The sequence below is a fragment of the Podarcis pityusensis genome, assembly GCF_964106645.2.
Source record: "Podarcis pityusensis genome assembly, chromosome: 7".
NCBI lineage: Eukaryota > Metazoa > Chordata > Lepidosauria > Squamata > Lacertidae > Podarcis > Podarcis pityusensis.
The window spans coordinates 10,890,995-10,917,803 of NC_138031.1; the positions used below are offsets into that span (position 1 = coordinate 10,890,995).

Genomic DNA, 26,809 nt, shown 5'->3' on the forward strand with positions numbered 1-26,809 from the left:
GTTTTCTAATTGCCATATGCTTATGTTGAGAGCTGGCGTCTCTGGGGTCGCAATAGGGCTTGAGAAATTTGATTCAGTCTGAGGGTGAATCCACCTAATTCATACTTCTTGAAGGAACGCACCAACTGAAACATCCTTCAAAATGTGCACATCTCTGGATTCTGCAATGCATTTCCCAATCATGTAACAGATACAGAAAATGCATAGGCTAAGCAAAATAGCATAGAAATGTACATATTGGAGTAGAATGCAAAAACCACATTATATTAGGGGAAATTGCTTGCAAAAATATGTAAATCAATAACTTTAGGAGAAACTGACATTAAAATGCCAGGGAACTTTTTTTTAAAAAAAAAAAAGAATTTGCAAATTGTGAAAAACCAAAATAAAGATTGAAAAACTGAAATTGTCATTATTCACCCATCCCTGAGCAGCAATGATTATTTTCCTGACAGGTGGAGGTGGGCATGAGGGAGTGGCATGTGAAGCAGGGCACAAGACAACAAATGCATGCATGTATAATATCACTTTATTTCTCAGATTATCTCTCCCCTCACACCACTCTCACTGATACCTGTTTTGATAGTAACTCATCCAAACCAGACCTTTCTCTTGGACCTAGTGAACTGCTCATCTACCACCTCCCACTGTTTCTGAAATTTGTTCTTTGCCAAGAACAATGCAACAAGCAAGACCCTTCTATTCATAGCTGAAGATACCTTAACATCTGAATTCTCCAGTGGGCTAATCTCTAATCTGCAACAGACTCTTCAGAAAGAATGCTTGTGATGCGAAGCTAGACTTAGCAGGAAACATGACCTCATTCTGCTTCTGTGCTTCCTATTGCACAGTCTGTTTTCAAAAGGAAACAAGCAAGCTCTTCAGTGCTCTTTCGAAGACCCATCGCTCTTTCGGCTGCAGGAAGCAAGCGCTAACAGGCACTCAACAGTTACAGTCCACAGTCTCGCCTGTTGGATGGGTAAGCTGCTGGTGGAGTCTCACCAACTAGCAACATGGCTCTTCCAGGTCTGCAAGATTTTTTACCATGTCAGATGCTTTCTTGATAGCAATATTGTAAGAAAGGGTAGCTTCAAAGGCCATTAAGATGGAAACTTTTTAACTGCAGAGAGAAAAGATTTAAGCGGGATACACAAGTCGCATCAACTGCAATGCTGTATGAAAATTTGTGCAAAGATGTGGCAGATGTGATAAATATTTGAATAACGTGCATGTTTATTGGGAAATAAGTACAATTGTTTTCGGTGAGATTTACCACCAGGAAAGTGTGCACCCCAAAGCAGTTTTATATGGTTAGCGATGTTGTTTTCTTCTTCCTTTTTTTTTTTTGGTTGTTTTTTTAAGGAAAAAGAATCTCAGCTTTCCAAGATCAGACTTTTATCTGTCACGGTAAACTAAAGATGCTGACATGCCAAGTTAGTTTTTCTCCCCCCCCCCCCCACCATATGACCTAGTTCCCATTGTAAATGCTCGCGGTGCAGTGTGCGCCGTGTAAAGAAAGTAGCCTGGCTGCCAGTTGAGGGGCATTGTTGGTTTAGAAATAAGTTTTACTTAGTAAGAAAGGTGATCAGAACAGGCGAAAGAGGGGAAGCAGCTCCTGCACACTTAACAACTGTGCAGAAGAGTGAACTTCACTGCTGATATTCCCATTTCTCCGCTGCTTTTCAAGATGCAGGAGTGGAGACATGTCCTCTTTTGCTTCTGCCCACCTTATCAGGAATTACGCCCTCCAACTTGGCTGTTTGCAGCTCAATACTATAGGTGTCTCCTCATAAGTAAGGCCCACTGCAGTTTATGTGACTTACTTCCTGCTCTGTGTGCCTAGGGGTAAACAACCTTAACAGTATGTGGCTTCAAGCATATATATCTATCTGATTTTATTTTTTTTAGAATAGTCACAACCCACTTCAACCAGTACCATTTAAATCCGTGTACAAAATGCTGGCACTGATCTTAATATGAAAATTGAAACGGGGGCAAGGATTGCCCTCATTCTTTGCATGTTTGGTGTAAATGTGAAAATTAAAGGGTTACTGGGTTTTGTCATCTAGCAATTTCTGGAGGGCTGCAGGTTCCCCATGTCTGAAGTACAGTGGTACCTCGGGTTAAGTACTTAATTCGTTCCAGAGGTCCGTTCTTAACCTGAAACTGTTCTTAACCTGAAGCACCACTTTAGCTAATGGGGCCTCCTGCTGCCGCGCCGCCGGAGCATGATTTCTGTTCTCATCCTGAAGCAAAGTTCTTAACCCGAGGTACTGTTTCTGGGTTAGCGGAACCTGAAGCGTATGTAACCCGAGGTACCACTGTATAGAATTGTTCTGATTGTTGGTTTTTAAAACAACAGGGAATCTTAGGGCACCTTAAAGACCGACAGATTTGTGATGGTATTATGGTTTGCGAACTATGGTCCCCTTCATTCATCATGTACAGTATCTGTTGGTGGATTGTGGTTTATAAAAGGTTATGCCATAATGCAGGGCTGTTTGCCTCAGTGGCTCTCCTTTCAGCACCAGGTCCTTGAAAGGTGTGTGCATGTGAAATGCCCCTTTGAAAGGAATTTCAGGCAGAACAGCTTTAGTTATCTTCCTCCACTTCTGGCTTTTCAAGGACACAGTGCTGAAAGAAGCATTGCACAGAGGGGACTAAACAGCAGCCTCAGCTATCTTCTCTATAACCTGGTAAACTTAATGGGGATCATGGTAGAGGTTGCCACCGGTCCTGTATAATATAGGACCACCCTGTGTTTCAGTGGAAAGTGCTGCGTCCTGTATTGATGCAATTTTTGTCCTGTATTTCAGATCTTCTCTCCCTCTGCCAAGTTAGGGGTCATCTCCAAATGCATGTGCTTGAAAGGGTGTTTGAAAGGTCATGCATTTAAACTCTGGGTAGCCAAGCACAGAGAGATTAACAAATTCATGTTTATGTGTGCGCGCACACATGTGTGTGAGGGACAAATTCCAGAGGGACCATCCTGTTAGGCTGCAATAGATTGTAATGAATTGTTTTGAAGTCACTTCAACACCAGATTGGGGGTGGGTGGTCCGCCAATTGCCCCACCCTGCATTTTGCTAGAACAAAGGTGGCACCCCTCGATACAGCATCACTACAAAGGCCAACAGCAGGGCTGGCCGACTCAAGACGGTTTCCTCAGACAGCAAAAACCCAAGAGGCAGCAACCTTGCAGGCACCTTGCTACCTGCTGTAGCAGCAGCAACAGCAGGCTTCCAGCGAGATCTCACAGAAGTCTCGTGGGATCTCATGTGCTCCATGAGATCTTGGTGGAACCCACCCTTGTAGTCATTTCACAAGCACTGCCAAACAACCCAGGTAAGGCAGGCTGCGGCAGCGGGGGAATGCAGGCTGTCAGGGGAGGGGACTGGACCACCCTGAAGGATCCCCGAAGGAGACACTAGCCCCTGCGCTGGGCAACTTACCTGTGGAGTCCTCAAAACTGATTCTAGGCTTGGAAATATTATGTTTGTACAGTGGTACCTCGGGTTAAGTACTTAATTCGTTCCGGAGGTCCGTTCTTAACCTGAAACTGAGCTTAACCTGAAGTACCACTTTAGCTAATGGGGCCTGCTGCTGCTGCCGCACTGCCACTGCACGATTTCTGTTCTCATCCTGAAGCAAAGTTCTTAACCCGAGGTACTATTTCTGGGTTAGCGGAGTCTGTAACCTGAAGCGAATGTAACCCAAGGTACCACTGTACTATGTGTTACTATCAGGGCCGTCTTAAGCATATCCGGCACGTGGTGCAAAGATCCCTCTGGCACCCCCCGGGAACTCCAAAACAAGGGAGGGGGTGGTGGAAAATGTCCTCTACTGCCCCAATCCCCAGCATGGTGGCGGAGATCAAGCAGGAAAATGTGATGGCGGACATGCTCTCCAGCATCAGGGCGCCCGAGAAGGCAGTCTGGGAAGCTTGTCTTTTGCCAGGAAGCAGGAGGAGGACAATGACCGGGAGGAGAGCTGTCTTTAGCAGATACAGAGGCTTGGGAGGGAAGCTGTACGCAGCTTCCGTCCTAATAATAATAATAATTTATTATTTGTACCCTGCCCATCTGGCTGGGTTTCCCCAGCTACTCTGGGCGGCTTCCAACAAAGATTAAAAATACATTAAAATGTCACACATTAAAAACTTCCCTAAACAGGGCTGCCTTCAAATGTCTGGTATATCTCTTTGACATCTAATGGGAGGGTGTTCCACAGGGCGGGCGCCACTACCGAGAAGGCCCTCTGCCTGGTTCCCTGTAACTTGGCTTCTCGCAATGAGGGAACTGCTAGAAGGCCCTCGGCACTGGACCTCAGCGTCCAGGCAGAACGATGGGGGTAGAGACACTCCTTCAGGTATACAGGACCGAGGACGTTTAGGGCTTTAAAGGTCAACACCAACACTTTGAATTGTGCTCAGAAACGTACTGGGAGCCAATGTAGGTCTTTCAAGACCGGTGTTATGTGGTCTCGGCAGCCACTCCTAGTCACCAGTCTAGCTGCCGCATTCCGGATTAGTTGTAGTTTCTGGGTCACCTTCGAAGGTAGCCCCACGTAGAGCACATTGCAGTAGTCCTAATCCTCTGCGGGGATTGCCCCCCTCCTGCGGAGGCTTGGGAAGGAAGCTGCACACTCGCCAGCCATATACTTGGCGGGGCACAGCTGGTGGGTGTGCAAGGAAAGGGAAGGCTGCCGGCAAAGCTGTGCAGCTCCCCCACTCTCTAAGGTGCCCCTGAGACGCTGGCGCCCTGGCGCAACGAACCACTAACAATAATGGGAAAGACGGCTCTGGTTACTATAGGTGGGATCTGACTTAAGCAAAATGCCCTAAACCAAAAATATTATCTTTTAGTGTTGGCTTTATATTATCCTTTTCATGGGTATGATCCCTGCCTTAACAGCCACAAGGCATTGGGACTTCCCATTTCTCACCCATGCATTGGTCCATAGGGACTTAGCTCAGTTGGTTAGAGCATGGTGCTGATAATGCCAAGGTTGCAGGTTTGATCCCCGTCTGGGACAGCTGCATATTCCTGCATTGCAGGGGGTTGGACTAGATGATCCTCAGGGTCCCTTCCAATTCTACCGTTCTATGATTCTATAACCTTTTTGTAAACACTCCGCCTGCACAGGGGAGGGCATCCTCGTATATGTATGCCTTTAATTGTATCAAAAATTATATAAGAATACATGTCAGTGTGTTATTAATTCTAGAGAACCCTCATAAGCAGATATATATGTGCCATAATTATTTTAAAAAATAAGTACTTTTAACCAGTGTTAGAAACTCAAGATATGTCAGCTAGGTGCCAAATGGTTCCTTAAACCAGGGTTACAGTCGCCAAAATGGAATGCCTAGTTGCCATTTTGGAGCCAGACAGCTCAAAGGTCGTATTTTTTCAAGGTGACTTTTTGGTTCCTGAAATTCATTCTGATTGTGCAGATAAAACATAGTGGATAGAATTCTACAGGATGTGTTGCTAGTGTGTGAAAACAGCCCAGATCCAAGAATCGCCAGACATGAGCTGCCAGATTTCGGAGATGTAGGTCAATTGGTCGCAAGAGGCCAATAACCAGGTGCAAAATGCACCCGGTAGCTGGCGAATTTCTAACGGTGCTTTTAACGAAAATCTCTCTTACAGACAGGCTTAATGCGCCATTTTTTTTAACTGGGCAAAAACAAACAAGATGAATTTTAACAGGGAGAAATGTAAAGTATTGCACTTGGGCAAAAAAAATGAGAGGCACAAATACAAGATGGGGGACACCTGGCTTGAGAGCAGTACATGTGAAAAGGATCTAGGAGTCTTGGTTGACCACAAACTTGACATGAGCCAACAGTGTGATGCGGCAGCTAAAAAAGCCAATGCAATTCTGGGCTGCATCAATAGGAGTATAGCATCTAGATCAAGGGAAGTAATAGTGCCACTGTATTCTGCTCTGGTCAGACCTCACCTGGAGTACTGTGTCCAGTTCTGGGCACCACAGTTCAAGAAGGACACTGACAAACTGGAACATGTCCAGAGGAGGGCAACCAAAATGGTCAAAGGCCTGGAAATGATGCCTTATGAGGAACGGCTAAGGGAGCTGGGCATGTTTAGCCTGGAGAAGAGGAGGTTAAGGGGTGATATGATAGCCATGTTCAAATATATAAAAGGATGTCACATATAGGAGGGAGAAAGGTTGTTTTCTGCTGCTCCAGAGAAGCGGACACGGAGCAATGGATCCAAACTACAAGAAAGAAGATTCCACCTAAACATTAGGAAGAACTTCCTGACAGTAAGAGCTGTTTGACAGTGGAATTTGCTGCCAAGGAGTGTGGTGGAGTCTCCTTCTTTGGAGGTCTTTAAGCAGAGGCTTGACAACCATATGTCAGGAGTGCTCTGATGGTGTTTCCTGCTTGGCAGGGGGTTGGACTCGATGGCCCTTGTGGTCTCTTCCAACTCTATGATTCTATGAAAAGGAGAAGGAACATGAGGGCTTTCTCCAAAGTATTTATAAGGCAGCAGCTAGACCTAACCCCAGACCCCCATTCGCTGGCCTCCTCCTCCTCCAGCTTCAAAGAACATGAAATCGACAAGGAAGGCAGCGCCAAGCATGACAGCTTTGATTTTAACATCAAGGTCCAACGGGAACTGGATCCCAAAGTTGTCAGTATCGGTGAAGAGCTCTTTCACAATGCCAGTCCAGTGCTTAGAAATCCTCCCGACAGCTGTCTGTTCATCCAGCGACAGCACCTCAAAATGAACATCTTCACAAAAGCTGCATGCTATGCAGGGCCCGGTGATTTTAAGGACATCCTGATGGAGTTCATTTTGGATAGTGAACTTAGGCAGACAGGGATCCCACGTCTGCTTAATATACCCAACGGGCGTGCCTGGCGGGGCATGGACTTCAAGCTCTTGCAAGCAGCACGGAAAACAGCAGCTGGAGCACCGGAGAGGTCGCTGGAGCTCAATCACTTCCTGGCCCACGTTGTCCATGATTTTAATGGTAAATGGCCGATCCATTCCACAGCAGAGTCGCGTGCAGCAGTCGGTATCCTCAGCTGCAAAGTAGATCCTTTGCCCCCAAGCATTTTTCACTTCATACCTGTTGCTGGTTTCAAAGCCAATTATGATTTCCACAAGCTCAATCTTTTGCTGAATTATCATCTGATCAATCTGGCTTAAATATTCCAATCCGGGGGGGCAGTTGGGAGGCGGAATTGGAGCTGGCATCCACACAACGCCCTGAAGCGCCTGACCGTGAACAGGATGAGCTCCTGGGGCATGTGGAACATATCCGTATGCTACCTGTGGTGTAGGGCCACGCTGGGGGGTTTGTTTTGGTGGCATTTCCGTGGGTCCGCATGAATCTGTTGTTTCTTGAGGAGCTAGGCCATGTTCTGAGGGTGCCTCTTTGCAGTTAGTGGGCTGCCCAAGGAGGAGGAGATTGTTTTGTGAAGGACGGTCATCCAGGTGGGCTGAGCCACCACCTGGAGGCTGAAATAATGCAGCCCATACAGAGTTTTAACCACATACTACACATCAGTGGGCCTATTGTTGAGTCACGATAGAGAGGACAATGGCAACTGCAACTATCAGTTCCGAAGCTGTACCCATGAGGCAGCGGTGAGGAATCTTTCCTTCTTTTTTAAAAGGGTCATTGAGCTCCACCACAAAAACCACTTGTGGGTTGGGCAGCCCCAACCAAGCCGGCCCAGTGATAAGATTCAAGAGTCCCGGTTGTTGCGTGCTCAAAGTCATCTCCTGTTGTGATGTGGCGTGTGTGTGTCTGTGTCCCTCAGATGAATCATGGCTACCTGCAGCAGAAAATTTAATCCTTAGGCATTCCAGTGTTTGGATACCTGGGGAGCAAAGTTTAGCCCTTTTGAAAAGGCAACAACATTTAATTCATTGCGTGATACCTTCAGGCAGCCTTCTCAATGAGGTTTCTGTTATGTACTGAGTTGAATAGGATCCAAAATGCAGCAGTCTGATTGGTCCTAGAACAATAGGATCCAGAATGCAGCAGTCTGATTGGTCCTCAGGAGCCACCCAATCCAACTCCAGGTGGAAGTGAATCCGCAACCTGATTGGCCTACAGGAGAATCCCAGAATTAGCCAATCACGTGGGGCCCATTGTGTAAATAATGTATATAAAGCAGACTTGTCGGGGGAACTTCCTCACTACTATGGGCTGAATAAAGAGCATGAAATCCACACTCGACTCCGAGTATATTTCAGTTTCCTTCTTGCTTTTGTTCCTCCCTCTTCTTCTTCTCAGCCAAACCCACTCTCACCTTTCTCCTCCAGCCTCCATTTTGTATTCAAATTCCTCTCCACTGTCGCTCCCTCCATTCCACACTTGGCTTGTATTCCTCCATCTCCCTCTATTGCTTTGGCTCTGTGTCCTCTTCTGATAACTCCAGGTGATTCAATAGCCTGTCGCTAATTTCTGTCCATGGCTTCCTAATCTCATGACATTGCTCTCCACTGCTGCAAGCCAACTTCTGGGTTGGGCTGAAACATCCTGACTCTTGCCACAGAGACAGAAAAAAGCTACCACACTCACTAGAGTCTGTTTCTGCTCCAGACTCTCATGGGTACTAGCAACCAACGCTACATGTTTTTGAAGGGGAAGATATATTCTTAGAAGTAAAGGTTTGGGCAGGTAACATTGAAAGGGGGTCCAGATGTGGCCCATAGGCTGTGGGAGTTCCCTATGCTAGCTGTATGGGAAAGAAAGTCGGAAGTTAGATAGGGATCTTCCATAGATGAGTGCAGGGGGCATGCCAGAAAACCAAACTATGCAGCTGCTGTCACACAATTTTGCTGCTTCAGAGGAGTTTGGATCAAGAGCTACTTACTAATGGGTCTCTTGTTAAGTGGTGGCAGTTGTCATTGCCAACAGGAGACAGTGGCAAGGAAGGACTTGCAAAGCAGTTCTTGCCTTGCTGAAGAAGTCCTGCAAAAATTCCTTTATTGTTTCCCTTTTATCCTGATTGGAAGCCAGATTAAACATTACACCGCAGTCCAAGACTGTTGCTCACTGAAGACCTGAAGGGAAATAAGCCAGGCTCAGCCACTGTGAGCTTTTAAAAATAAGTGATTGGACTCTATGACCTAGGAGAGTATGTACCATTGTGAAGGTGACTCAAGTTGTTCATCTGCTTCCATTATGGCAGAGGCTGGAAAACCCTCTGGTTATATGGGGATATACAGCACTGTAGCCTCTCTTTGTGGCAATTTATGGTGAAGGAGAAAGAAACCCAGGTTGAGACTGAGAGGCACAGGGCGATAATAGATTCAGAGAATTGTAGAGTTGGAAGGGACTGTGAGGTCCATTGAGTCCAACCCAGGCAATGCAGGAATCTCCTCTAGATCTTACATGACAGGTGGCCATCCAACCTGTGCTTAAACTATCTGAACCATCAAGACAGTTTCTCCTGATGTTTGGTCAGAATCATCTCCTTTCTTGTAACTTGAATTCATTGGTTCAGGCCCTACCCTCCTGAACTTCCCCAATGGCCACTGAAATAGAAGAGGCACCCACACTCTCACCAAGCCCAACACTTCCCGGACACATATTGAACACACAGTGGCACTCCACACACAGCCAGCTAGTCAATAATAACCATACAGAAATACTAATAGAGCTGACAATTGATGCCAAAGGACATCAAACTAGGAGGTACCGTCTGCATAAATATGCCAGGTGTGACTCATACACAGAAAAATACATACATTTAATTGTATTTTTTTTTAAAGTGTTTCCATTTCAATGCATTATGAATTCTAGAGCAGCACCCATAAATTGGAATGTCCCACCACGATAGGTGCAAGAGCTGCAGCCGCAATTCAAAAATAAGTAGTTTTAACAAGAAGCCCTCTTATTCGCCAGCTTAACGCTCCATCTTAGCAAAGGAAACGTAGAAGTAGCAACACGAGGGCATTTCTTCGAAGCAGCTTCCAGGTCTATTGTCAGACCCCCGTTCTCTGCTGCCCTCTTCCTGCACATTCAAAAAACATGAAATCCACCAGGAAGCAGGCCCCCAGCAGGACAGCTTTCATTCTAACATCAAGGTCCAACGAGAACTTAATTCCAAAGTTGTCGGTATTGGGGAAGGCCTCTTCCAGAAAGCCAGTCCAATGCTTAGAAATCCTTCCAACCTTGGTCTCCTCGTCCAACAACATCACCTCAAAGTTCACATCTTGACACAAGCTGCACAGTACACAGGGCCCGGTGATTTTAAGGACATCCTGATGGAGTTCATTTTGGATTGCAAATTTAGGCAGAAAGGGGTGCCACGTCTGCTTAATATACCCCACAGGGGTGCCTGGAGGGGCATGGACTTCAAGCTCTTGCAAGCAGCAAGGATACCAACAGCTGGAGCACCGGAGAGGTCGCTGGAGCTCAATTACTTCCTGGCCCACATGGTCCATGATTTTTACTGTAAATGGACATGCCGCTCCACAGCAGTTTCTCACACAGCAATCAGTTTCCTCAACTGCCAAGTATATCCTTTGCCCCCAGCCATTTTTTATTTCGTATTTGTTGCAATTTTCAAAGCCCATTATTATTTCCAGAAGCTCAATCTGCTGGTGAACGACTATTTGATCCAAGAGACTTAAATATTCTAATCCGGGAGGACAGCCGAGATCTGGAATGGTTGCCCGCATCCAGGTTACAGCCTGGGGGATGCAAACATCACCCATTTTTAGCTTACAACAAGATAGGGAAGATCCATAAACTCCGGGATAACCTTGCTTTATGCTCATCAGCTCTCCTGGATAAAGTAGCTCATCAGTGCTGTTCTGTACACCGTGTCCAGGCATTCTCACTGGTCTGGGGCCAGCTTTTCTAACTGCTGTGGGGAAATGTTTTTGTAGCGTTTTTGTGGGTCTGTGTTCATCTGTTTCTTTGGGAGCCATGCCAGGCTCTCAATGTGCCTCTTCACCGTTACTGGGCTCAGGTTGCTGCCCAAGGAGGTGGGACTTACTTACTTATTTATTTTGCAACAGAGGACCATTCAAAGGATGTGAGTCTCCAACCAGGAGGCTGGAATGATACTAAGTTGAACTAAGTTCTAAACATCCATGGACCTATTGTTGAGTCACAGTGGTTGTGTGGACATTGAACTCCCCCAGAAGTCTTAGGGTTCTCCAGAACCACACCAGATATCACTGGGAAGCAGAGCCTGCAACACACCATCATCCCCTTCCCAAACCTGTCCCTTGGGGCCAACTTCAGGTGGAGGGGTCTCTGTGACGTTCCAGTGTTTGCATATAATAACGTATGTACTGTACATTGATAGCAAATAAGGCGATATTGTAATACAGTGGTACCTTGGGTTACAGACGCTTCAGGTTACAGACGCCGCTAACCCAGAAATAGTACCTCGGGTAAAGAACTTTGCTTCAGGATGAGAACAGAAATCGTGCGGTGGCAGCGGGAGGCCCCATTAGCTAAAGTGGTATCTCAGGTTCAGAACAGTTTCAGGTCAAGAACGGACCTCCAGAACAAATTAAGTTCTTAACCAGAGGTACCCCTGCAGCGGTAAGTAAATAATAGAATTAAGGTAATGTTAGATAGGGAAGGGGAGAGAGTGAGCTGGAATGGAGGATTGGCTAAGAATCTGAATGCGAGGGAGGAGACAGTTGAGAGTCAGTTGGAAGTTTAGTCAGTTGGGATATGAAGCAAAGTTGGCTAGATGAGTATAGGATCAGCAGTAATACAGCTACTGCTACACTGGAAATAAAGCAACAGATAAGATACAGGGGTGTTAGCTACCATAATGCTTATGTACACAAAGTCACCATCATCATCTTATATATGAATTTATACCCCACCTGACAGAGACTCTAGGGTGCTTCTGTGGGTTAAACCACAGAGCCTAGGACTTGCCGATCAGAAGGTTGGTGGTTCGAATCCCCGCGACGGAGTGAGCTCCCGTTGCTCGGTCCCTGCTCCTGCCAACCTAGCAGTTTGAAAGCATGTCAAAGTGCAAGTAGATAAATAGGTACCGCTCCGGCGGGAAGGTAAATGACGTTTCCGTGTGCTGCTCTGGTTTGCCAGAAGCGGCTTAGTCATGCTGGCCACATGACCCGGAAGCTGTACGCCGGCTGCCTCGGCCAATAAAGCAAGATGAGTGCCGCAACCCCAGGGTCGGTCATGACTGGACCTAATGGTCAGGGGTCCCTTTACCTTTACCTTTAAGAATATTCTGCCTCTATAGATGCAAGAGCTGCAGCAACAATACAAAAAAACACACCTGGTTTCAACAAATAAAAAACCCCTCTTGTGAGCAGGCTTAAGACTCCATCTAAGGAAAGCAAAAACAGAAGAAACCAGAGGACTTTCTCCAAGGCATTTATAAGGTGGTAGCCTGGCCTAACCCCAGACGCCCATTCGCTGCCGGCCTCCTCCTGCGGATTCAAAAAACATGAAATCCACGAGGAAGCAGGCCCCCAGCAGGACAGCTTTCATTCTAACATCAAGGTCCAATGGGAACTGGACCCCAAAGTTGTCAGTATCGGTGAAGGCCTCTTTCAGAAAGCCAGACCAGTGCTTAGAAATCCTTCCAACCGCTGTCTGCTCATCCAGTGACAGCACCTCAAAATTAATATCTTGGCACAAGCTGCACACTATACAGGGCCCGGTGATTTTGAGGACATCCTGATGGAGTTCATTTTGGATAGTGAACTTAGGCAGAAAGGGGTGCCATGTCTGCTTAATATACCCAACGGGTGTGCCTGGCGGGGCATGGACTTCAAGCTCTTGCAAGCAGCAAGGGTACAAGCAGCTGGAGCATCGGAGAGGTCGCTGGAGCTCAATCACTTCCTGGCCCACGTTGTCCGTGATTTTAATTGTAAATGGCCGCAATGTTCCGCAGCAGTTTCGTGTGCAGCAGTCGGTGTCCTCAATCGCCGAGTAAACCATTTGCCCCCAAGCGTTTTTTACTTCATACTTGTTGCTGGTTTCAAAGCCAATGATGATTTCCAGAAGCTCAATCTGTTGATGGATGATCATTTGATCAACCTGGCTTAAATATTCCAATCCTGGGGGGCAGTTGGGAAGTGGAGGTGGAGCTGGCATCCAAGTTATAGGACGTGCATATCTTTGACCTGAAGAGAAGAAGAGTTTGGATTTGATATCCCGCTTTATCACTACCCGAAGTAATCTCAAAACAGCTAACATTCTCCTTTCCCTTCCTCCCCCACAACAAACACTCTGTGAGGTGAATGGGGCTGAGAGACTTCAGAGAAGTGTGACTAGCCCAAGGTCACCCAGCAGCTGCATGTGGAGGAGCGGAGACGCAAACCCGGTTCACCAGATTACGAGTCCACCGCTCTTAACCACTACACCACACTGGCTCTCACTGACCTGGGGGAGCTCCAAAAGCTCCTTGAGGACGCTGAGGTGTGTTCATTAGCGGTCCTGGATAATGTGGCCCAGGGGCTTGTTGACTGTCCCATCCTGCATTGCCTGTGGTGTAGGGCCAGCTTTTCTATGAGCTTGCGGGGGAAATTGTCTTGGTGGCATTTCTGTGAGTCTGTAAACATCTGTTTCATTGGGAGCTATGTTGTTATCTCAATGCACTGTTTCGCAGTTACTGGGCTCAGGTTGCTGCTAAGCAAAGGGGGAATGGTTTTTTTGAAGGAGGACCATTCAGATGATGTGAGCCTCCACCTGCAGACTGAAATGGTATAGCCCATACACAAGTTGAACTAAGCATCCATGGGCCTGTTGTTGAGTCACAATGGTTGCAACTGTCATTGACGATCCTTAAGCTGGACCTATGAGGCAGCACCAAGGAACTTCTCTCTCTCTCACACACACACACACACACAAACAAATGTTTGCATCCATTATAAACATCAAGTAAACAAATAAAGGATTTGAATGAAACACTGCATGTCAAATTAAGGGTACCTGATTTCCCTCAGGCTTGCAAATGAATAACTGATTTCCCTCTGGCTATCATGGCTACAACCATTAATCAGTAAACACTGTGTAAATGTTTGCAAAGTAATAATTTAGCACCGTCGTGTGAATCAACAATGCAATCCATCAGATGATTTGCCCATAATATGACTGTTAATCTACATTTGGCATTGCTAATTAAACTGTTTGGGTTTTGCAGAAAGCAAGCCCCACTGGCACAGGAAAGAAGTAGCTGAGAAAAATCGCAATTTATTGCAAATGGAAACTGGAGATGTGTGTGTGTGTGCACGTGTGCATTATGCCTATTTATGGATTATGTAACGCCACTCATGCAAATGGGGTTTTACAGAGTAGAAAAGAGAGGCCGAACTATAACATGGTACCCATTAATTTGCAAATAATTTTGTGGGTCATCTTGGACCAGAAACTATTTAGGTTGCATTGCACACTTTTATACCATCCAATAAACTTATTCTATGGAACCGGTCCACCGACCCTCTTCCAGCTGCTCCTGCTTTTGGAGGTTAGGTGGATAACTACTAGAGAAAGACCTTCTCTGTGGTGGCACCCAAATTACCCACAAGAAGCTGCCTTATATTATGTCAGACCGTTGGTCCATCTGGCTCAGTATCCTCCATTGGTTCAACTGGCAAGTCACCAGAACCCACTAGATTGCAACTTGATCTAAGGTGAGGCACAGCAGTAGAACTGCCACCTTGCAAATATATGGTAATAATAATGATGATGATGTTTTGGCTAAAGGTGGGGCCCAGATATGAAAATGTTGAAGACTCTGTTGAAGACAGTGACTCTCCAGATTTTCCGATAGGTCTCCCTTTCCAGCTTCACCTGGAGATGGCAAGGATTGAACCTGGGACTTCCCGTAGATGAACCATGGCCCTACCTGTATCTACCTAACACCTCCTTTGCCATCTTTTAGGCACAAGCCATCCCTACCTTGCTCTGGATGGCTGTTGGAGTACAATCCTAAACATGCCTACTCAATCAGAAGTGACCTTCATTGAATTGACCTTGCCTTGTGAATGGTACATGGCTGGTCCTTCCACCTAAATGAGAGAGGGAGATAAATAACGCATATATTTCATGTGCATAATATGTGTGAAAGGATATATGTCTTCAGCTATGCATCTTGTCCCTGAGGAACAAATCACAACTGACCATTCTGCTTATCTGCTCTCTGCATTAGCAGGTTCTCCACTGTTTGAAAAGGAGCCCAGGAAGAAGGTGACATCAGAACTCATCACACCCAGGTTACTTATACATTTTTATATCACCAGTCTACAACAGTACTAGAGATGGTATGCTAAATGCACATGTTGCCCGTCCTTATTTTCCCTGGGCCAGATCAACTGTCGCAATCTCCTGCTCATGGCTGCTACCAAAAAGCCATTTCCTATGCTGGTCACTGACATGTTGTGGGAGGTGGGATGTAATGTTTAAATGTATGCATTAGGAAAAGTAATGTTTCACTCATGCATATGCCAGCGCTATGCATGGATAACATATACTACAGGGCAAAAAAGCTGTCTTTTGCAGTAGTGGAGCCTGAGATTTGCAACTTCCTCCCACAAAGATCCACCTGTTGCTGTTTAGTTGTGTCTGACTCTTCGTGACCCCATGGACCAGAGCACGCCAGGCACTCCTGTCTTCCACTGCCTCCCGCAGTTTGGTCAAACTCATGTTGGTAGCTTCAAGAACACTGTCCAACCATCTCGTCCTCTGTTGTCCACTTCTCCTTGTGCCCTCCATCTTTCCCAACATCAGGGTCTTTTCCAGGGAGTCTTCTCATCTCATGAGGTGGCCAAAGTACTGGAGCCTCAGCTTCAGGATCTGTCCTTCTAGTGAGCACTCAAGGCGGATTTCCTTAAGAATGGATAGGTTTGATCTTCTTGCAGTCCATGGGACTCTCAAGAGTCTCCTCCAGCACCATAATTCAAAAGCACCAATTTTTTGGCGATCAGCCTTCTTTATGGTTCAACTCTCACTTCCATACATCACTACTAGGAAAACCATAGCTTTAACTATTTAACCTTTGTTGGCAAGGTGATGTCCCTGCTTTTTAAGATCTGCCTAGCACCACGTAAAGACCTGAGAATTCACCCAGGTCTTGGATGTGGTAGGATGCCAGGTGGAATGCTTTTTGTGGCTGTGATTTACTTGCCTTGTTTTATGCTGTTATCTTTTATGTTGTGTGTATCTTATTGATACCTACTTCGGAATTGTCACTTGAAATGAAAGAGCAGGTCAGAAACATTTAAAATAAATAATAGATGCTATGGGGCTGGGGTATTTCTAGGTGGGTTGGACAATGTAGAACAAGTTAGAGCCACTTGATTGCTCAAGAAAGCAGGGATGAATGGGTAGTTCCACCTCTAGTCTGTGTCAATTTTGCATGTTTTTATTCCTTCTATCCCGTTTCTACATTAATACGCCATTTTTAAAAACCTACATGAAAACCCATACTCATATTTTTAGCATGGTTGTCTCATTTTTTGATATATTTTATCCAAAAATGCCCGTTTTGTGCATTCTAGTACATTTTGAACCCATAACTATTTTGCTAAATTTTGGAAAAGCACGTAGGGTAATTTCGTTTGCCCTGGGCATTATAACTCCTTGGAAATATCATGTGTATGTTGGAATGTGATTATACATGCCTTAGCATAGATACCAGATAAAAGCAAGGTCACTGGTCCATCTGGCTCAGAACTCTCCACATCAGAGGTAGGGAACCTGTGGCCCTCCAGATGTCACTAAATGTTTATATATTTTCTGTATAAATAAGTAACTATAAATCTGTCCGTCGTAAATGTTCCACAAAGCTTCTTGTTGCACTAACAGCAACAGACCAACAGAACTACCTGCTCGGGAACTGGCTGTCTTGTGGTCTTCTGCCAGATGTCTGAGTAACAGAATTTTTGCTATTATTGTCATAGATGCACAGATGCTTTTCTGGACCACGAGACCTCCTACGAATGTTGTTCCACCAACCCCTGCACAGGCTGTGTCTTGGCTTGTCGCCGGAGCCCTCGGCTTCTTACTAACGGCTACTACTTACTCACAGAGGACAGTTTTCTGTCCGATGAAGACGGCAACGTCACGCTGAGTCTATCCCAAACAAGTGTTACCTATAAAGAGAAATTAGTTAGGTAAATGTGATGTGTATAAGTTCTATTGGAGAAGCAAGTGCCTTCCACACATTCTGCAAGACCAATGTTACTGAGTCCTGTTCAGTTATTTTCATGCACCATCTCCTTCCTTATAGGAGGCCTTCTCAAAGGAATTAATTACTATATAAACCAGCCTATGAGTTCACTGTTATGGTTTGCTACCTCCGGTAGCTTGTTGAGAATCTATATTCTCCACAAAAGTGCAGATTAGGAGTGGAGAACCTTTTTCAACCTGAGCAACTTTCGCTCATAATTAGTCATCTAGGGGCCACATGCCAGTGGCGGAAGAGGCCAGAGGAAAAATTGAGTGGGGCCTAGGGCAAGAGTGTGTGACTTTTACCATTGTACAAGTCAGAGGTCTCAGCTTGGATCCAGGCAAGAAAGAGATACTGTACAATCACAACTCAGTCACAATTCAATACCGGTAAAACACTTGAAGACCCAGAACGGGTTTGGGCTGAAGAGAAGTGGGCAACAAAGAGAACACTGGAGGGCTGCATTTAGCCATCACATATGAGGTTCTCCATCCATGTTACAGATTCCCAAGAGATAAATCTTGGTTCTCTGCTCTCAATCATGTTGCTGTTGATAACAATGATAATTTACCATCAGTAGGACAGTGCTTTGCAAAAGCCATTAACAATAGAGACCTCTCTGCCAAGGAGCTTACAACCTAAATTCTGGCAGGGAGCAATAATAATAGTAATAGTAGTAGTAGTAGTAGTAGTAGTAATAATAATAATAATAATAATAATAATAATTTTATTATTTGTACCCTGCCCATCTGGCTGGGTTTCCCCAGCCACTCTGGGCGGATTCCAACAAAGGTTAAAAATACATTAAAATGTCACACATTAAAAACGTCCCTAAACAGGGCGGCCTTCAAATGTCTTCTAAATGTCAGGTAGTTGTTTATCTCTTTGACATCTGATGAGAGGGCGTTCCACAGGGCAGGGGCCACTGACGAGAAGGCCCTCTGTCTGGTTCCCTGTAGCTTTGCTTCTCGCAGTGAGGAAACAGCCAGAAGGCCCTCGGCGCTGGACCTCAGTGTCCAGGCAGAACGATGGGGGTGGAGATGCTCCTTCAGGTATACTGGGCCGAGGATGTTTAGGGCTTTAAAGGTCAACAATAACACTTTGAATTGTGCTCAGAAACGTACTGGGAGCCAATGTAAGTCTTTCAGACCGGTGTTATATGGTCCCGGCGGCCACTCCCAGTCACCAGTCTAGCAGCTGCATTCTGGATTAGTTGTAGTTTCTGGGTCACCTTCAAAGGTACCCCACATAGAGCGCATTGCAGTAGTCCAAGCAAGAGATAACTAGAGCATGCACCACTCTGGCAAGACAGTCCGCAGGAAGGTAGGGTCTCAGCCTGCGTACCAGATGGATCTGGTAGGCAGCTGCCCTGGATACAGAATTGAAAACAGGAAAGAAACAGTAAAGAAAGAAAGAAAGAAAGATGAGAGTAGCAGAAGAATATGCGTAAAACTTAATTATATGCAAGTTAAGTACTTTGTTTCTGTTACAGATGAGAACTTAATGGGTTAAGTGTTTCATAGGCATTTGTAGAAGATCAGTTTTGTACTAATGTTCTGGTTTTATTTTTTCGTGCCAGAATATTTCGGAGAAGAAAGAGAATCCGCCGATCCCTTGCTAGTTTGTTCAGTATTGGAGCCTCTAAATCATGGCTGAACAGCACCACTATTGACTTACCTTACGTAGAGGATGCTTGGTTTGATGGAGACATGAAGGGGGATGCCAATGAATATTATGACACTGGTGAGCACTGACTTTGTTCATGTAAGCTAGCAGCTATTCTAATAGGTATTGTACTTAAAGGAAGACCTGTGACATGGCCCAGAACATCTGAGCTTACAATATACCGGTATGTTTTTCAATGGGTTTTTTTACAGGTGCCGTTGATGCTGCTTTCAACTGCAAAGCCCAAAGGGCAGAGAGACACAGTCTGGTACAAAAGAAGCCCTCTTCTTCGAAAGATGCCACTTGGACAAAATCAAGAAAAGAGCAGCATTATTCACCTACTTGTATCTTTCCCCCAGCAGAAGAAGAGTACTTCTATGAAAAATCTTTGGACTGTTCAAGTGAGTTAAACCCTTCTCTGTGTTGTAAAGCTCTCTGTTAATGATATGCCTTTCCTTGCATGAACTATCCTGGGTTTTAAGATTGGCATGGGAGGTTCTGCCTGTCGTGCCTTTGATGATTGCAGCTCGTGGGGCTGCCACATGAAACAGAACCTTCTCAGTGGTGGCACCTCAGCTGTGGAACTCTCAGTGGAAATCTGGTTGTCCCATATGTTGGGCTCATTCTTGCAGACATTTGGTACATACTTGACATCTTGTTATCTGCCGCTTATTGCTGACCATCACAGTGTATTTTGTGCTTGTGGTTTTAGAACTGGGATTTTAACCATTTTTTATTTGTGGTTTTTATGAAGGTTGTCAGCCACACTATGTTCTGTTGTGAGGAAGAGCAGGATAGAAGGGAAATAAATCCACAGCCCCACTTGTGATCATTAGAAAGAAAGAAAACAAGCAGAAGTTGCTAGGAAGATGCTCTTTAATTAAAGAAAGGCCCAAGAACATAATAACAGGAGCTAAGATGAATACAGTACTTTGAATACATTCTGTAACATCTGTCATGTCGTATTTGGTGGGCTTAAAACAAAATCAGGAGGATTAAATCAGCTTAATTATGGCCTAATTCTCCACTTACGTTATTATGGCTCCAGGAATGCCTCAGAGCTCTGCAATATGTAACCTCATTTATACAAATGTTTTGGTGCACTGTTCATTCCCTATCAGTCATTCTTTACCGAGGCCTTGGCTGTACTAGGTGTTTTGTGCTGGTCAAGGTGTGATCTAGTCAGGAACAGGTCTTCTGGATTAAAGCTAGCACAGCACTGGAAATTTCTCCTTCATTCTTTCCAATCCTTCTACATCGATTAACGAGAAAAAAGGACCATTTAAACATCACCAAGGGGGGTATAACATTTAGGGGAAATGCTCACAGGTGAGGTGCAGAGTTTTAGCTGCCCTTACCTTACTTTTGGGGATGCGGGTGGCGCTGTGGGTTAAACCACAGGACGTAGGACTTGCTGATCAGAAGGTCGGCGGTTCGAATCCCCGCGATAGGGTGAGCTCCCGTTGCTCCGTCCCTGCTCCTGCCAACCCTCAAGTTTGAAAGCACGTCAAAGTGCAAGTAGATAAATAGGTACCGCTCCGGCAGCAAGGTAAACGGCGTTTCCATGCGCTGCTTTGGTTTGCCAGAGGCTGCTTGGTCATGCTGGCCACATGACCGGAAGCTGTGCGCCGGCTCCATCGGCCTATAAAGCGAGATGAGCACCGCAACCCCAGAGTCGGCCATGACTGGACCTAATGGGCAGGGGTCCCTTTACCTTTACCTTACTTTTGAGGTGGCCAAAAGTCTCATTCTACAAATCATCTCACAAACAGCCTGTGCTCTGCAGCCTTTTTCAGGGGCCCATGCTACAGTTAAAGCCCAGGGGAAGATATAATGAAAACTCCTTGTGGAAAAATGGCATTAAGGGGTGGAAGAGACCATGGCTCAATGGCAGAGCACATTTTCATAGAATCCTAAGACTGTAGATTTGAAAGGGATCCAGAAGGTTACCTAGTCCAACCCCATGCAATGCAGGAACCAGAGTTTTGGATGCAGAAGCACCTAGGTTCAGCCTCCAGCATCTCCAGGCAAAAGGGACAGGCATCATGAGATAGGAAACACCTCTTGCCCAAGATCCTGGAAGGCTGCTGCCAGTCAGAGTAGACAGCACTGGGTGGACAAATAACCTGGCCTGTGGCTTCCTGTTATCGGGAAGGTAACATTCTTGCAATAACTGTTTTTCTTTCTCTCTCTGTATGTGTTCTAAATAGAGCCTTTTACAGTAAGGCACGACCTCTGCCCAGTTATCGTGCTCTCCATGTGTTTGATCATTTCTCTCTGCGTAAGGTAAATCTGAATGTCTTTTTATATATAGCAGCACTTTCATCTATAATGCATTCAAAGAGTTTTTCAAAGAAGCTATATAAACTGTCCTTCGGAAAATCATGTGACCAGATATGGGAGCTCGAGGGTCCTTTGGACTAACAGCAGCCTCTTGGTTCTGTTGCACGGAAAATTCAGGCAGGCTTCAAAATCAATTTGTTAAACGATACTACCTGTATAGTGTGTTGTTCTAGTTTAGGTTGAGCTTTTTTAAAAGATCAAATACTAATGAGTGGCATATCCCAGATGACCACCCACTTCCTATTCAGCCATTTAACAGAAGACTGATCTCCAAGGAGAGCCAAATGAAAGCCATTTTGATGCCCACTTACAAACTAGTGACCCGGGTGAATTTCTGGGAGAGATTTGGAGAATGCCAAGCTGGTTGTTATCTTGGCTCCTGATGTGAAAAGCCACCAGCTTAGCCTGACCTTGTTGACAGGCTCTTGAGTTCATGGCTGGAGGATGAATGAAACACATAGCTGTCATTGCTCTGCAGATCTCCCTGCCTGATTTAATATTAAGATGATTTGACACAGAAGGGAAATGAATTAATTATATTTGCATTGATTATTGACTATTTGATCTTTTCCTGCTTTGAGCCTTTTGATCCATCCTGTTTTATTAATATTCAATAAATACGCTTATAATAAAAGACTAAAATAAGGAAGAAGAGAAGAGTTTGGATTTGATATCACTACCCTAAGGAGTCTCAAAGCGGCTAACAATCTCCTTTCCCTTCCTCCCCCACAACAAACACTCTATGAGGTGAGTGGGGCTGAGACACTTCAGAGAAGTGTGACTAGCCCAAGGTCATCCAGCAGCTGCATGTGGAGGAGCGGAGATGCGAACCCGGTTCCCCAGATTACAAGTCTACCGCTCCTAACCACTACACCACATTGGAGAGGTCTGTGGTGGGAATATAGTGGGAGGACACTATCTTTTTGAGTGGGTTTGCACTTAAGTGAATTAGATGAAACTGGAAGAGGCCTCTGGGTAGGGAAAGGACTCAGCCGTAGAGAAGCTGTGGCTTCCTTTAACAGAGACTGCTCATTCTGTAAGTACTTCATAAACTTTACCTTATGTATAGGGACATCCTGGATTCTGAAAGTTATTAATGTAAGGACAACACACTAGGGAATTGCTATCTCTCAGGTAGGACATCTCTGCCTCTGACAATGTGCAAGCCTTTAGGGGGCATCTCAAATTGGATTGTTGCCATATACAGTAAGCCCACAACTTACACAAAGATTGCATTCTGGGGGATCACACCTGAGGACAAAATTGTGTATAGTCAAAACACATTGTGCGCAATAGCAGGTAGGATTGAGAAAGTTTTTTTCCTTGGATGCCTGTCCCCATTCCCCCTTTTTAATTTTTCTCTATTTTTGCCAAGTAATTAAAGCTGAATGCGCACAAGTTAAATGCATGCAAGTTGCAGGCTTAGTGTAATACCAAAGTAAATTGTGGTGTGAATAAGGTAGGCTTGCAGGGTCCCATGCTCACATCCAAATAGGGTTTGAGGTCAAAACTGTTTTGAATGTCAAGAAAAGCATATGGAGAATTCATCTGAATTTGGGCACAGTTCCTTACCTCATGAATCTTACCCCATACAATCTTACTTTAATTTATAGTCCATTCTAATTAATTGTACTGTAGCTTAAATTTGAATTTTAGCAATGTTGTGCATTTTTTAAATGATTTGCAAACTGCTTAGAAGCCACCTGGGCATTACGGGTTGGAGCCAATACCATCAATTGCATGAAGTGTTCAGGACAGATAAGAAAAAAGGTTTCTCAAACGAACCTTCATAATTAGAAAAAGTGTTATTACAAAACCAAACCAAGGTAATATCAAAAATGTATGATACATTATTGGAGTGGGAGGTCAAAGACGAACAGGTCAAGGAGGTAATGATCAAGTGGGCTGTAGATATTGGGAAAACCATTAACGTAACAGCATGCGAAGAACTATGGAGAAAGAACTGGAAATTTACATCCTGTGAAGTATTGAGTGAAAACCTAATCAAGATGTTTTATAGATGCTACTTAACACCTACCAAAATAGCTAAATTGTATAAGACAAAAGCAAATCTGTGCTGGAGGTGCGGTAAAACAGAGGGGACACTTATACATGTTTGGTGGACCTGTGAAAAAATCAAAAGCTTCTGGAACACAGTGTATGACGAGCTTAAAAAAATGTTTGTATAACTTTATGAAAAATACAGAAGCTTTTCTACTAGGGATAACGGACACAGGTATAGCAAGAGAAGATCAGAAAAGATTCCTCTATGCCACAGGAGCGGCAAGGATCCTAATTGCTAAAAACTAGAAAAAAGAAACTGTGCCAAAAAAAAAGGAATGGCAAGATAAACTGTTAAGAGTATGTTGAACTGGCTAGATTAACAGAGGCAATTAGAGATTTCACTATACAAGAGTTTCAAAAAGCGTGGGGGAAATGCAGAGAATACTTCACAAAACAGTGCCCTAAAATACATACCTGGACTTGTTTTGATTAATGTCTGCAGGAGACTTTGTGGATATTTAAGTTATAATTAGAAAAATCTTAATAATTATTCATAAAGGAAACAGTTTATAAAAAGTAAATTAGGAGGCCAGATACAGGATAAAGGAAATCTTTTATTTGGTTGTTTGTATTGTTGTATGTTATGCTCAGTGTATGTTATGTTCACGTTTAATGAGGGTGGATTTGTGTATTGGGAGGGTTTATGTTATGTTGTAAATAAAATTCCAATAAAAATTAAAAAAAGGGGGGGGGGGAAGAAGCCGCCTGGGCATTTAACCGGAATATAAACAAATAAATAATGCTTAAGATGTTGACTTGCGTTGATTCTTGTCGTTTCAGATTCTTTCTGGGAGGACTGTTTACAACTCTGCTGAGCTTCTTGCTGTTGATCATCATTTTAATTTGTAAGCAAAAAATAAATGTTTATCCTTGCTACATGTCAGATGATTCCTACATTGCAGGGGCTTGGAATAGATGACCCTGGGGGTCCCTTCTAACTCTACAATTCTGTGATGATTTGTGGGATTGAGGGTTCACCCAGACTTCCTTTTGTCCACGTTTCTAGACACAGGGCCAGGCTTTAAAGCTTTGTGCCTGAGCGGTTTTCTTTTTGTCCGGGCGCTTTCCCCAATAAAACCCACATTTTACCGCTGAACTGGAGCAAATGGTGAAGGGCTTCCCCATGGACTGCCATTTGCCATTCAGTAGTAAAATGTGGGTTTTCTCAGGGAAAACTCTTGGACAATAAACAAACAAACACACACATTGCTTCGGTATGGAGCTTTAAAGTGCAGACCCACAACTGGAGAGTGTGGCACAAAAGTCTGCATGAGTCCTGACTTGAGGTACCTAATTCTTCTGAAAACAAGTGTGTGTTGTGCCCAGTAAGCAATCATCATAACCATCTAGAATTTATTTATTAATAAAACACCAAAAGTTAGAATATGTTTATGAACTTATTTTGCAGTGCTATTCCACTGCTAATTTGGACTTCATAATAATTTCTTAACCAAGACATAAAACTTCTCTAATCAAATTTAACAAGATGCTTACAGTGGTGCCTCGCAAGACGAAATTAATTCGTTCCGCGAGTTTTGTCGTCTTGCGATTTTTTTCGTCTTGCGAGGCACGGTGTCGGGAAAGTTTTGGAAAAGCTTCAAAAATCACCAAAGTCTTTAAAAACCTCAAAAAAGGCTACCACACCGCGTGCTATGAGTTGCTCCTCGAAGTCAAGTCGCAACTGTATTAACGGTTTTAAGAAAAAGGAAACAAACTTGCAAGACGTTTCCGTCTTGCAAAGCAAGCCCATAGGGAAAATCGTCTTGCGAAGCAAGTCAAAAAACCAAAAACCCTTTCGTTTTGCGAGTTTTCCATCTTGCGAGGCATTCGTCTTGCGATGTACCACTGTATTACCATCAACTTACAGACTGCTGCATGGCTAGGAATCAACATGCCTAAAAGATTGTGCCTTAAGTAATACTGACAAATGTGAGAATGTTAGATGGTTTTCAGCTGTGTAATACTTGTCATTCTTTCCCCTTCTTCTCTCAGGTTCACTGGCACTTTTGTACTAGTCTCCTCGTGGGACCACCTGTCAGTTCATGCGATCTGCGAAGAATAATCATCCTTTCTCTTCAGAATCTTATTTGTTTCCACATTCTTCTGGAACCCTTGCCTAAGCTACCTGTAGGAACATCTGCATTTGTTGTTGTTCTTTTCTTAAACCACGTGCCTTCAAGCTGCACCAAGGACACAGATGAAAAAGCATTTTGAGGATTGAGGATTCTGAGAGAATCTCACGATTTTCAGGATTTAGGAACTGGTGGAAACCCAAGCTGGGACAGGATATTGGGTTGGCAATTAAGGTAAAGGTAAAGGACCGCTGGACGGTTAAGTCCAGTCAAAGGCAACTATGGGGTGTGGCGCTCATCTCACTTACCTTGGCAGTTATAACACATGAGCCAATATGCACCCTCTTTGCTGATTAAACTGCTAATCCCAGAAAGGATGGAGTGCTAGCAAACTAGCCTCCTCCTATAGCTATGTGTGCATTGCATGGGAAAGACAGTCAGTGGTAGGCAAATGACCCTTAAGAAATGCTTGCCCACTATTTCTGATGTTCTTGTTGGGGAACCCAGAGAGGCTTACCCATACAACACAGTTTGAAAACTGCTGCCCTCCCTTAATCCAGTGCGGGACTGTTTGTTCACTTTGTTTTCCAGCTTATCAGACGACAGGATACATCCAAACTAATTTTATGAAAGGTTCATGTTTGATTACCTGCATCCAGTTTTCCAAACTGGGTTGGGAGTGGATATGGGGAAACTCAAGTTCAGACTTCCCACTCAGGCCTGGAGGGCCTAGACGTACCATTGTCTCTCTCAGAATATGCCTACCTTACAGGGCTGTGAGGATAAAGCACAACTCTGAGTTACTTGGAGGAAAGGCAGGCTGTAAATAACTCAGTAAATTAGAATAAATGATGTCTTGCATTCAGTCTAGCTGTGCCACTCCTATTCCCTGCGCTATAAATTTCTTGGTCAAGAAAAGTTCAGGATTTTTGTATCATTTGTGCACCTTTCTTACTTGTAATACTGTAAACTACAATAAAAGCAAATCGCCACATTTTAGTGATACTTATCAAGGCACCTAATCCTGAAACCTGCACTGTACTTGTTTTTGAACACATATTTTACAATAAAGTTTTTTATGCACATTGGTGCAATTATCATTATTTTTATGTTGCGGATACACTTGTTATTTTGAAATCTGAAGTATGCATTTGGGAAGAAAGAAATTGCTTGGTTCCAAGTTTGTGGGGCAGCACAGAGCACTACACATTCAACTTGGTGTGCAAAATTGTGGCAGGCAAAAAGGTTGCATATGCAACCATCTACCTGTCCATCTGCTTTCCCCCCATCTTCCATTATCCTATTACTCGTCTGCAGTGGGACCATAGCTCAGAGGCAGAACACATCCTTTGAGCCCTCAGGTTTGATCCTTGGCAAACACCAGTCCAAAAGCAGTCCCAGGGAGTAAGCGCTAGGAAGGTATCCCTGCAAAAGACCATGAGGAAGTGTTCCCTGCCAGACAGATGCTAGTGACTAGTGCACATAGCTATCAACTGTT

At 44.5% G+C, this 26,809-nt stretch overlaps 2 protein-coding genes, 1 long non-coding RNA gene and 2 pseudogenes across 11 annotated transcripts; 1 reads left to right on the forward strand and 4 right to left on the reverse strand.

Moving 5' to 3' along the window:
- The first annotated feature begins 867 nt into the window (after positions 1-867).
- On the forward strand, positions 868-26,398 carry TMEM71 (transmembrane protein 71). 6 transcript variants are annotated; one of them, XM_081012842.1, is made up of 8 exons: positions 868-1,026; positions 15,149-15,212; positions 16,899-17,111; positions 18,747-18,910; positions 19,045-19,233; positions 21,043-21,118; positions 24,020-24,084; positions 25,232-26,398. In XM_081012842.1, exons 1-8 carry the CDS (start codon positions 1,014-1,016, stop codon positions 25,252-25,254), a joined length of 807 nt encoding a protein of 268 aa, XP_080868968.1. In that variant the 5' UTR covers positions 868-1,013; the 3' UTR covers positions 25,255-26,398. The 6 variants fall into 6 exon arrangements, with proteins under 6 accessions (XP_080868968.1, XP_080868969.1, XP_080868973.1 ...); XM_081012843.1 differs by having other exon boundaries at positions 15,152-15,212; XM_081012844.1 differs by having other exon boundaries at positions 897-979.
- Positions 6,491-7,919, reverse strand: LOC308480885 (phospholipid scramblase 1 pseudogene; annotated as a pseudogene). The gene has a single exon. The product of its transcript is annotated as a phospholipid scramblase 1 pseudogene (transcript).
- On the reverse strand, positions 9,724-11,286 carry LOC308480871 (phospholipid scramblase 2 pseudogene; annotated as a pseudogene). Its single transcript has one exon. The product of its transcript is annotated as a phospholipid scramblase 2 pseudogene (transcript).
- Positions 12,351-15,059, reverse strand: LOC308480888 (phospholipid scramblase 1-like). 2 transcript variants are annotated; one of them, XM_081012850.1, is made up of 2 exons: positions 14,899-15,059; positions 12,351-13,121 (listed from the first exon to the last, which is right to left on the reverse strand). In XM_081012850.1, exon 2 carries the CDS (start codon positions 13,090-13,092, stop codon positions 12,388-12,390), a length of 705 nt encoding a protein of 234 aa, XP_080868976.1. In that variant the 5' UTR covers positions 13,093-13,121; positions 14,899-15,059; the 3' UTR covers positions 12,351-12,387. The 2 variants fall into 2 exon arrangements, with proteins under 2 accessions (XP_080868976.1, XP_080868975.1); XM_081012849.1 differs by lacking the exon at positions 14,899-15,059 and adding an exon at positions 13,381-13,710.
- LOC308480950 lies at positions 19,691-21,030 on the reverse strand. Its single transcript, XR_013988346.1, has 2 exons — positions 20,191-21,030; positions 19,691-20,084 (listed from the first exon to the last, which is right to left on the reverse strand). It is a non-coding gene; the product is annotated as an uncharacterized lncRNA (long non-coding RNA).
- Positions 26,399-26,809: the final 411 nt, after the last annotated feature.